This window comes from Ictidomys tridecemlineatus, chromosome 13 (assembly GCF_052094955.1).
Source record: "Ictidomys tridecemlineatus isolate mIctTri1 chromosome 13, mIctTri1.hap1, whole genome shotgun sequence".
Classification (NCBI taxonomy): Eukaryota; Metazoa; Chordata; class Mammalia; order Rodentia; family Sciuridae; genus Ictidomys; species Ictidomys tridecemlineatus.
In genome coordinates this window covers 10,635,677-10,648,634 of record NC_135489.1, presented here as the reverse complement: position 1 = coordinate 10,648,634, position 12,958 = coordinate 10,635,677, and the positions used below count along the sequence as shown (strand labels likewise).

Genomic DNA, 12,958 nt, shown 5'->3' with positions numbered 1-12,958 from the left:
AGTTCAGGAAAATGTGTAATTATTTCTGAGTTTCCTAAGGTTCCTCTGTTCAACATAATGTTCCGACATACAGCAGGGACAGTTTCAGATAGAAAATGCAAATCAGTAGGTGCTGCCCCTGCTGCCAAGGCTGGGGTTAATCATGCAAATCTAATGCAGTTCTTGGTATTTCAAGAAAGGTTTTAGTTGAAGTCCCATGCACGTATTGATTTAAAATTCCTACTTTAGAGAGCAGTGTAATTTTTTTTTTTTTTTTTAGTTTCAAATTCTAAAATACAGAACAGGATTTGGAGACAGATTTAGTAACTGGACATCCATCTACATTGGTTAATCATGGAAAGGGATGTGTGTGGGTGTGGGGTTGGGAAGGGAGACAGGGACCCACAAAGAATGTGGGGTTTTCTAAAAAGCATATTAAATGATGCCTTAGAATTGAATTGACCAATGTTCTCTAGAAAAATCCCTTTGCTTGGAATAGGGATCAACTAGTTATACATGTTTACTGAATGTCTGCTGTGTTCAAAGAAGATGGCTAAAACTGGCAAGGACAGATCAAATAAAAAATAACACTACAACAAGTTCTGTGGGAATGCTATAAAATACCTTTGGAAATGAGACTGTTTACAGGAAGAAATGAAATTGTCTTGCTCTCAAGTGCAAGATGACACATTCTAATAGCCTTTCTGCTGTGCACAATAAGCGTTCAGCTTATCTTTCCAAGAACAATAAAATTTCATGTACAGCTGCCTGACATAAGAATTATTTTTACATATCTCCATATCGCTGACTCTCTTGTAAGTTAATCTCATCTCACATGAATTTTTCACCAGCTTCACTCTGATGTTGATAAAGGAGATGGTTCCATCAAATACATCTTGTCAGGCGAAGGGGCAAGTTCCATTTTCATTATTGATGAGAACACTGGGGATATTCATGCTACCAAGAGACTTGATCGCGAGGAGCAGGCCTACTACACTCTCCGAGCTCAAGCGCTGGACAGGCTCACCAACAAACCCGTGGAGCCTGAATCAGAGTTTGTCATCAAAATCCAGGATATCAATGACAACGAACCCAAGTTTTTGGATGGGCCTTACACAGCAGGAGTTCCTGAAATGTCTCCTGTAGGTAAGTGAAGACTACACTGTTTTGCTGTGTGGTGTTAGGAAGTTTGTCTTGAAAACTAAGTTGTTATTAGGTGCAGAGATAAAAGCACATTAGTGTATGTAGGACAATCATCAGTTGCAATGAAGGGAAAAATTGAGTCATGCTAGTAACCAGAAATTCATAATTCTATACATTATTTTATTTGTATGGAATATTAGGAAGTACTGTTTACACTTTTGAATTTTACATATTTCATTTTACATAGCCATCTCTGTGTCTTTAAGAACTACTTAGAGTTATAGTTCCTTTTTCATTTAATGCTAATTTATTTTAAAAATGCAATTAAAATTATGCTTAAGAAGTTAAAAGCAAAATCCTTGCCGACACAGCACCATGACACTTGTATGGTGATAGGACAGGGTTCACTGACCAGACTGTGACTCCCTCAGGGGCTGCCCAGGCTCACACTTGGATCAGCTGTCTGTAGTGCCTGTGTGTGCTGCCTGTGGTTGGACCCTCCTATACCGTCGTGTGACACCACTAACTCTTCTTAGTTTCTCCAAGTGAAAATTGAATAGTGAGTATATAATAATGATAAAATGATCTTCAGCTAGAGATACATAGAAGAGCAATGAGGGCTGTGGCAAAGGCCTTTTGGAAGTTCTTCCTTACTGGAAAAGTAGCAATTTAAGGGCTTCCAGCATGTACTCTATAGCAAATAGTATAAATTCTGGCTTAAATTCCCATTATTCAGCTACTTGTGGAATTGGTTTCAGTAAGGTGTCATTTAAGTGTGGACAATCTTACAAATAAAAAAAAATGAAAATGGACAAAAGGCCAGTAGAGTTATATCTGTCCTCTTGTTTGGGGTATTTAAGGAGGATGTTTATTTAATATGTTACAGGAGCTTGTATAACACATTTTAGCCAATGTGATCTGTTTTGTTCTTTAAAGAGATCATTTCATTCACTCACTCATTCAGAGGACACATCAACTATACAGTGGGGAAAGAGATTGCATAGATGTTCTGTGTTTTCTTCGAGGGTCATGATTTAGTGATTCTAAATTTCTATTCTTGTCAGAAAGGGAAGATTTTTTGAGGCACCCCAGCTCCAGCTGCTAAAGGAATGAGAAAGAAGAATCGTCCTGAGAAATTCTGAACCACAGAGGCAGAATCTCACCAGAGCTAGCACATGTAGAAGCATTTCAGTGCCCAAACCATACTTTAAAGAGATTCCTGCCCACTGTTTCTTTACAGCAGCAGCAACAGGAGTGGCAGTAGGATTCCAGGGGTTTTGGAGTAAAGAGAACCACATTTTCTCAGATTATTAATGTCTAGGAAGACAGAAAAGTTTGAGAGTTTGAGGGATGTGACTCAGCTTAGCAGTTCTAGTTCTTTGGGGCATTTTTGGTGTTAGTGGCTTACTGAAATTTTCTTCTCCTTATAGAATATAGCTGTGTACATTCAGGGTATGTGAACTTATGTGTTAGAAGCTGCCTTCTGGTTTTGATTATGATGGCCTATTTTAATATCAAATGGCATGCTTATTACACACAGAGACAAGTTATTTTATTTACTTGCTTGAGTCAAAGAAGTTCCCCTCTTTGTAGAAGATTATTTTCAAACATCTTTAGAATTCTCTTGAAAACCAATTTAAATTACCTGATTAATATGAAAATTCAAACACAGAATAATGGATACCAACATTAAATATGTTTTATAAATGTATAACAAGTCATAGTTTAATGCAGTTTCTAATTCTCACTAAGCATTTATAGCAGCCACTAAGTGGTATGGTTTGTACAATACAAACTTTTAGAGCTTAATCAGAAATATATTAATTAGATATTAACTAATTATATATTTTTAAAAAACACTAATAAGCCCCTAGCACAGTTCAGTGTTTTCCAGAAGAGCTTATATAAATATAGAAAGTATATTTGTTTGCAAATATTTGTGAATGTGTATGTTTGCTTGTGTTTATTAAATATAATCTATCATGTATTATGTATCAAATTAATTAAAATTTCAGAAATAAATGTATTATTATTCTAAGTACAGTTTACTGAAGTTCAGGTTTTCATTACTTTGTTTAAAATTTTTTATTGAATTTCTAAAAATGCTTCCATACACATAACTAAATAGATTCTATACAATTTGAAACAAAATAGATAAAGTAAATTATAATATGAAAAAATGGAGTGTATTTGTAAAAATGAGCATTAATGACTTTTATAAAGCATTTTAAAAGACAACTGTGAGAAACACATTTAAAGAAGATGAAACATTTAAATTATGTATTTTAGAAATTATCAGCAACAAAACCCTTAAAGAATACATAAAGGACCTTTTTCTTCTCTGTCATGTATAGATTATATAACAATCTATACATAAAGATATAAACTAAGTAAGTGTGTGTCTCTCTAAAATTTTGAAAGTTGCTTTCCAAGTGGGAAAAAAAGGAACAGTTCAGAATAAATGCTCTTCATATTACATTAGTTACAGCATGAAAAAATGAAGAAACTTGACATGCAATATGGAAAAACAACTAGTAATGCCACTTTCAAGTTACCATGCATTTCCTTTTTGGAAGAGTTTTGGTAGTTTTTAAGTTGAATGTTTTGTTTTAAAATCTCTTAGTAAAAACAATTTAAAATAAAACAATTATCAAGGAGAGAAGGTAGCCATATAATATCCAATTAAATCTATCAAACATTCTTTGTGTAATTAATGAAAGTGTGGTTTCTGCTGACTCTACCCACTTACATCGTTAAGGTATCCACAAAGATTCCAGCATCTATCAACATCTCAGACTGCCCTTTGGACAGCAATTGAAACTAGTAGAGTTTGTTCTGGATGGAAACTTGCTACCTGCCCTTAATGGATAAGATGCGTACAATTACAGCCCCATTTGTTCTTGCTTTCCCATGGTAAAATGCATCCTCAATGGTATTTTTATGCCAGACTATTTTCATATCCCTTCATGATTTCAAAGTTTTTATTAGAATTTATTATCTCTCTAGGTTTATATTAATTAAAAAATCAGTGTTTCACATGACTTGAAAGAGGATGAATTAAAAATTACAAATAAATCTCTACACCATTTGACCCAGCAATCCCTCTCCTGGGTCTATACCCAAAAGACTTAAAAAGAGCATACTACAGGGACACAGGGACATCATTGTTTATAGCAGCACAATTCACAAAAGCTAAATGGTGGGGCCAACTTAGATGCCCTTCAATAGATGAATAGATTTTAAAAATTCGGCATATATACACAATGGAATATACTCAGCAGTAAAAGAGAATAAAATCATGGCATTTGCAGGTCAGTGGATGGAGTTAGAGAAGATAATGCTAAGTTAGAGAAGATAATCCCAAAAAAACAAATGCTGAATGTTTTCTTTGGTATAAGGAGGCTGGTTCATAGTGGGTTAGGGACTAGGGACGGGGAGCATGGGAGGAATAGACAAATTCCAGATAAGGCAAAGAGGTAGGAGGGGAAGGGAGGGGCATGGGTTTATAAATGATGGTGGAATGTGAGGATCATTATTATCCAAAGTACAGGTATGAAGACACAAATTGGGTGAATATACTATGGATACAACTAGAGATATGAGAAATTGTGCTCTATATGTGTAATAAGAATTGTAATGCATTCCGCTGTCAAAAATAAATAAAAATTTTTTTAAAAGAAAAAAAAATACAAATAAACTTAACGTAGAATCTGCAATATTTTGTGAGTTTTTCTGTGTTGCTGCATATGACAGTTTTTAATTTGAGGGTTTCTGGATTGTCACTTAGGGACTTCAGTGGTACAAGTGACAGCAACGGATGCTGATGACCCTACATATGGGAACAGCGCCCGAGTGGTCTACAGTATTCTGCAGGGGCAGCCGTACTTTTCCGTTGAGCCCAAGACAGGTAAAAACTGAAACTTAGCACAATTTTTGGTTATCATTTATATCATGGCTTAGAATTAACATAAGCTGTTTTTATTAAATAGGGTGGATTATAGACACTATATTATGTTTTTCCAAATATATTGACTTTGATTTAAAAAGTAGAATATTATTCATAAAGGAGTTATAGCCTTTTCAAGAATAGTTTGTGACATTTATCTGAATTCCCTGAAAAATAAAACAAATGCTATTTATTCAAAAGTATTTCAACTGCTATCTGCTGTCTATAAGAAAATTTTGATTATTTAAATTTAAGTGTATTCTTGTTTGTTTCCTTTGGTTAATTCACATTGGGTTATTATATGCAGTAAAATTAAAAACTCAAGCAGAAAGATCTCTGCCTAGCAATTGAACAGATAGTATGTAAGTTCAGTTTGTCATTCTAGAGGCTGGTTTTCTCCGGGAAATTAGTTGAAACAATTAGTTGATCTGATAAATGAAGTTAATTTTTCTTTTTAGCTTTAGAGAAACTTTTTTGATGAGGTGCAAAATTGCATGACTAGAACATTTATATGACTGGTTTATTATGTTTTGCTTTAAGCTGAAATAGTTTTTATTAAATAAGACTATAACAAGAGGGGTTGTTATCTCAGTTATAAAATTATTATTTAGTGTGTTAGGATATCTGATTCTGTGGAAAGATAGCTGTCCATATGGTTGGTTTGTGCCATTGATTATTTTTATAACCATGAAAATGTGGAAATTCTCTACTTTTAGAAAAAAAATGTAGTTGTGGATGGGCAGAATGACTTTATTTTATCTATTTATTTTTATGTGGTGCTGAGGATGGAACCCAGTGCCTCACGCGTTGATAGGCAAGCACTCTGCCACTGAGCTGCAGCCCCAGCCCTAGGAATTCACTGTTATAAACAATTCCACCTTTACAATGGAGTAGAATTCTTTACATATCTAAATTTATGGTAATAAATATTAATAGTACCTATGATCCTAAATGAATATTTTAATGGAACTGATCCTGTCTTGTGTATTTACAAAAATAGCAATATTAATTCATTCTCAAATCTCCACATGGGGAAATAATTTAAACATCTTTTGGAAATAACATGAACAGAGAGGTAAATTTATTTCTGGCCCATTCATTGGAGCTTTTATAAAGACTACAATGCATGTTTTATATCAGTATAATGGCATAGTTTGGGAACCTCCTGGAAAGTCTAAGAGGGGAGAAACATTTATAGTTAAGGAAGTATTCTAGGAAAAGTAATGAAAGTACTGAATTCATGATAGGAATTCGGTGAATGTAGAAAGTGTACTGATGTTTGACTCAGTGGTGGATCTTAGAAACTTCAATTTGAACACCTACCCCTTCCCTTATATATCTGTTTTTTTTTTTCCAATCTAGACTAGAAAGACATTGACAAGTTTCTGACAATTTTCTCACAAATTATATACTCTTTCATTATGTAACCTTCCCCAAAATAGCATGTACTAATCCCAAGGGTTAAATATTTTCCTGCTACTAATGAATGGCTTGGGATTTTTAGTTCTGCTGCAAGATGACAGAATTTTCCAGTAGTCCTATGAGATAAATACCTCACCAATTAATCAACAGAACAATATCACATGCCATGATATCAGTCCTTAAGTAAGTAAACTCAATTTTAGTTTCAGAATCCAAAGAAATCCCATTTACAGAAGAAGAAGAAAGTCTATTTTTAATGTAGCAATCATGGTAATCATTGGGATTTCTCTTTTTACGGTCGTTAATACAGAGATATTGTGAGCATTTTTGCCCTCTCAGCTAATTCATGCCACACAGAAGGCACTTTTTTTGGGGAAAAAAAGTTGCATCTTTTTTATGACAAAAATGGAAATTTTTCAGTCCTTTAGGGCATGGAGAGCTGTAAATCAAATTTTAGTTAGCCTTCCTTATGGGGTGTCAATCTGCTTCTTATCTATGTGAGAAATAACATTATTTTCCACTTCTCAAAACCTAAGGGTTTTGGAAAAGAAAGTTAATTTTTGACAAGAAAAATGTTGAATATATGCTAAATAAAGATTGTCAAAAATAGGCCCAGGCAATACCTTCCCATAAGTTTGTTTAACTGTTAAGAAGAAAGTAGCAAGTACCTAAGACCCCAAGCTGTGCTCACTGGCCCTGTGACTAGGAGTCAATTGTATTTTTCACTTTAACTTTTTTCTTTGCAAAACCAGAATTTAAGTAGCTGCAAAATTGTTAACAGTATTGACAACTTACTTTTATAAGCCAATAAAATGGTACCAGAAACAAGATACTGCAGTACAGCAAAGATCACGATTCTTATCCCTGTCTGCATGATGTTCACTAAGTGATTGGGAGACAGCACTGTTGCAAGGTCCATTTATTCTGTGACCTGTGAAACAATAGATCCCATGTGTGGTTCTCTTTGATCATGTGGCTGTGGCGGGACTGGTGAAACAATCTTCAGCCGACAATGAAAAGCAGACACCTTGCTTTAAACATTTTAAGGATTGAAATGTCCTCAGCAGAACTTTAAACCAAGCTTGGGGTGAGTCTGACAGATCAGACCCTAGAGTCCTGAAGCCAGCTCTGGAAGAAGGATGGACTGTTGAACATCACTTGTTATTTAGAAGTTCTTTCTTAAACATGTGATTGGGGACTCTGTGGTTCCCCAGTTATCCCTTGCATATCACTTGCTTTATCGTAGTTTTATGTGAATAGTATCATCACCAAAAATCAACCCCCTAGTTTCCAAATATGTCATTCACTCACATCCCATGCTGTGGGGTATCTTGATGTGGATGGGCCTCAGCTTGTATCAAAGTTTGCCGAGGTCACCCCTCATGATTGTGAGAGAAGGCCCTGCCCGGTGACTCGTCATTTGGTTCCAGTTCTGCAATTCTGTTGACGGTTCTCTTGTCTTTTTATGACTTTGTTCTATGCTACGCTAACTTATGTGCAAAGCAGATAATACAAAGGGTAATACAAAAAATTTAGAAAGAAATCAAAACTTTTTAGGAAGAGATTCATCATCAATCAAGTTTCAGATGATATATAATCAATCCAGGTGAACATACTTATTTGCAAATATTTGCAAATAAATGGACTTTCCACATTTATATATGTTCTTCTGGCAAAGATTAAACTGTCCTAGGGGCTTATTGGTGTTTTTTAAAACATATGATTAGTTAATATCTAATTTAAATATTTCTGAATATTATGCACTGAAAGTTTGTATTGTACAAACCATACTATATCATAGCTGGGGCTGTGTATTACACTTCATATTTGATAAAGTCTATTGATAACTATCAGTCATAAAAGTAGCATACTTATTTTATTGCCTAATTTAGTAAATTCATTTATAATTAGTGCTCTACTGTTTACAATTTTTCATCGAAGGAGTATTTTTAAAAACAGAAAGCAGATCTTAAACATCTAGGTTCATTCTACTTTCTAATTTCCTGTGAAAATTAATTTTCAAGATTCTTAAATGTTTATTTTTTTCAAAAGTTGACATTGCTTTGTCCAGGATCTATTTCATCATGCCTCAGTTTATACATTTGTAAGAAAAAATGTTGCTTGACCCCAGTCCATATTCATTTTTGTAAATCTACATATGTGTAACAAGTTATTCTGAAGGTATTATTATAAGCATACATGTATTTATATATCTATATATAGATACACACACACACATAAACTAAATATACCTACATATATATATGTGGGTATATTTATTTTTCCAATGCAAATGAAGTGTAAAAGATCTACCCAACAAGAATATTTGTCCTTCACATTCTCTAGATATCCTTTATACTCTAAGGTTTTAGCTTATATAATTTTAAAACAATCAGTGCTTATCAATAGGTCATATCACAGAATGAGTTGTTGGGTTTACTATGCTTAATGAAGTGTTCAAACAGGTGCTTTCCTCATGAAAGAAAGTAGCATATAGGACTCTGAATGGATTTTTTTTTAAATGACTGTTGTTACCCAATCAGAATGTGCATAGAGTAATGCTTCTCACCTATAATATAACAACTGATGGTTTTGTATTAAAATTTGTAGATGTGTCTTTAAAAGCAAATTGTTGGGGCTGGGGATGTGGCTCATGCAGTAGCGCGCTTGCCTAGCATGCGTGCGGACCGGGTTCGATCCTCAGCAGCACCACATACCAACAAAGATGTTGTGTCCGCCAAGAACTAAGAAAAAATAAATAAATGTTAAAATTCTCTCTCTCTCTCTGTCCCCCTCTGTCTCTCACTCTCTCTTTAAAAAAAAAAAAAAAAAAAAAAAAAGCAAATTGTTGTATTGCAGTACTTTCCTGGATATGTGCTATGTTTGTTAATGTCATGTAACATAACTCTTATTGACATAACATAAGGCCAAAGAGGCTAATGTTTGTAATGACCATCACTGGGCTATTTTAAAACCTCAATAATGAATGCTGAAAGAAATTGCACATAGTTAATAGATATATCTTCACCTTAATACCAGTTACATTTATTATCATTCACAGGTGCTCAGTCATACAAAAACTATCATCTTAAAAGTAGTTACCAAGAAAACTGACATGATATCCAAGAATTCTTGTTAAAAGCAAACAGTCAAACAGCAAGTGATGTGGATTTTTCACAATATTTTTTTTTTTTTTTTTTTTTTGGTACCGGGGATTGAACTCAGGGTCAGTCAACCACTGAGTCATACCCCAGCCTGATTTTGTATTTTATTTAGAGCCAGGGTCTCATGAGTTGCTTAGTACCTCAAGAGGCTGGCTTTGAACTCTGGGTACCCCTGTCTCAGACTCCTTAGCCAATGGGATTAGAAGCATGCACCACGGCTCCTGGCAGTTTTTCACAATTTGATGTTTGTGCATGGCCAGCCTCTTGTCCGTCTTGGTGGTGCTCTTGCAGGGGTTGACTCTTCACTTTTGACCAAGGCTGCACCAAATAGCTTCAGTTCATTCCTAGTGCTTACCTCTTGACATTCAACACCTACAGGACAGAAGCATGAGGAAGCTGATGCCTCGGTTAATGCTACAGTTCTAGAACTCTTGGCATGAGTATAGAGAATGAAGGTTATATTGAAGAGAGTGGGGAACACAGATGGTTCTGGGAGTTGTGAGTGCAGATGGCCTAGGTTCTAGTTATAGTAAGGAAGTCTTCCTTGGTTAATCAGATCCCTGAGAAAGCTGAGTTTTCAATACTAAGATTCTCTTTGAAATATTAATTCACTCAGGGTGGTATCCAAAAACGATGACTTAGCTCTAGTGAGGAAATTCCAATGGTTGAATCCCTACAGTTTGAGAACCCCTAGTCTTTGTTTGCTAGGCTCATTAGAAATCTGAGGCTAATGTCCTTGGCTGTGTATGCAGCATCTGGGCTCTGATGAGTGTTTTTCTAAACTGTGGCAGATTGCAGAAGTGGCTCTTGTCTATGTCTCACTGTACACACACTGAAAATTTCAGAAGATGCCATGGTAACAGAATAGGCCTTGAAAACCCATGAATGACTTATAGAACATTAGAGAACAATCAGAAATTTTCCTAGACTAAGAGAAAAAAAAATATCCAGACAATTGTCAAACACTGTAAGTCTGTTTATGTTTTATATGCATTAACCTGGATCACAAGTAAGTGGAAATTTCCACATTACTGAGTCAGATGATACATCTATAGAAAACTTATTATTCAGAAAGCCTAAAATCGGAGCCAGTCTCTCCAGAAAAGCTAATGGATAGCTTTTTTTCTCATTAAAAAGAGTTTAAATTTACTGAAAATATTATTATTTGATTTTTAATGTAATATTTATTAATGACATATTACAATATTTTTAACTTTCTTGAAAATCTCACAGATTATAGACATCCAGTTAGTCAAAACTCACATTTACCAGTTCAGAGACATTGTAATAATAATTTTCTCTGTGTATGTGTATGTCTGTGTGTGTGTGTACCCATGTAATATATTACAAATGAAAAAAAAATCTAATGTATAATTGTTTTCTGAATGTAGAAAGCTTGCACTTAATAGTAAAAGACATAAAAATTTATGTAACTAGAAATATACAATTATTAAATGCCTTTATTTAAATTTGTTTTTTCCCCATTATTTTATTATTGTTCAAACTATGTTTAGTAGCCAAGGCATTTGGAAATTGCCTTTGCCACATGAATTAATCTGAAAACTTTAAGATGATTTTAGCTTTTGAAAATGTTATTTTTAGGGTCTCTTATAAAGATAAAATTAAAGGTGTGAAAAATAAGCAAATAACTTGGACTACCAGACTGCTATCCTAAAGATGCTTTTTTTTTCTTTAAAAAAAATAGTGTCACCAAGCAAAACTAAAAGAGACTAAGTCTGTAGTGTTTGCTTCACTAGTTAGTTGAGATGCATAGATTTCTCTTCATCCTATGAAATTTTCAAAATAATAATTCACTGACACATAATAGTATTGAAAGGAAAAATTGGGGATGAAGAGAAATTTTTTAAAAACCACTAAAATGATGAGTAGTACATGTTCAAAAATAATTCATCCTAGTATTTTTTCACAAAGATGAGGGAAGTACATTTATTGGTCAAGTAATGAAGATTATCAGCGTTTAATAGAAAACATTGTCTACACAAAGAACATGATTAACAGCATTAATTAATTAATTAATTAATTAAAAGAAGATAAAACTTAAAGATAGAGCTCTGTAAGTGTTAGAGTCTGTAAACAAGTTAAGATGGCACCTGGCATTTTGCCAGAGGGAGTGGTTTGTGAAGTAACCCCAGCAAGCTATTAAGTGTGGAGATTCCTTATTGGTTGACTGCTGGATCTAGTTTATGTTAATTAAGATAAGCTGTGTGGAATGTATATACCCCTCCTGTCCTACAATAAATGGCTCCCACTCCTGCTGTATCAATGTACACAAGTCGCTCATCACCTCCCGGTTGTTTTGCTGCAGCCGGACTGCGGCAGTAAGTTCTAGAATTACAGAACTTCTAGGTAAAGACTGTGTGTTTGGAGATATTGGAGTTTTGTTTTGCCATAGAGTTAGAAATATTGAAGAAGGAACAGGAAATATTCCCAGGATTATTAGCATACAGATAAGAATATTTATGAACTAAACACTAGTCCCTGGGACTTAGAGATTATACATCTATGTTGTTTTCATTTTAATTGTGATATTTCAAAGATTAATTGTAAGTAGTTCATAGATTGTCACAAGATTCAAAGGAGGTAGCTAAAGTCATTGTGTAATTCTCTCCCTTGTTTTTTTTTCCCCCTTTCCCCTCATAAACTCTTATATGTAATTTTGTGTAACAATGAGGGTCTCCTTTCATTTCCATACAGTTTCCCTTCTCTCTCCCTTTCTGGTAGAGAGGGAAGATGAGAGGGAAGGGGAGGGGGGATAGTAGGGGATAGGAAAGGTAGCAGAATACAACAGTCATTAATATGGTATTATGTAAAAATGTGGATGTGTAACCGATGTGATTCTGCAACTTGTATTTGGGGTAAAAAATGGGAGTTCATAACCCACTTGAATCAAATGTATGGAAGATGATATGTCATGAGCTTTGTAATGTTTTGAACAACCAATAAAAAAATATAAAAAAATAAAGTCGTTGTGTATTGCTGTGTTTGCAGCAACAGACCCAAAATGTACTTGTGTATTTGAGTAAGTAACTGTCCAAAAACTTCAACTTGCTCAAATAAGTGTAACTTAAATGCTTAAAATATCAATGTGTTGCTGGTGTATGTGTGTGTGTGTGTGTGTGTTTGATAGTGCTCAGACCTAAATAAGATATGGTTGCTTAAGATAAGAACATTATTTAACTTGGAATCTTGGTAATTGATAATATTTTTTTTGTAAATTATTCTAAGTTTTCACAAGGGATAAAATAGAAGGATAGGATAAGTTCACTTCTATGTACTTGAATAG

At 34.2% G+C, this 12,958-nt stretch overlaps 1 protein-coding gene across 2 annotated transcripts in view; it reads left to right on the top strand.

Annotated features, from left to right (window-relative positions):
* Positions 1-12,958, top strand: part of Cdh7 (cadherin 7) — a 128,332-nt gene that overhangs the window by 50,555 nt on the left and 64,819 nt on the right. For both annotated transcript variants that reach the window (XM_078029908.1, XM_078029909.1), the window contains exons 3-4: positions 831-1,125; positions 4,910-5,029. In XM_078029908.1, the coding sequence (XP_077886034.1) occupies positions 831-1,125; positions 4,910-5,029 (415 nt within the window). The remainder of the gene's footprint in view (positions 1-830; positions 1,126-4,909; positions 5,030-12,958) is intronic.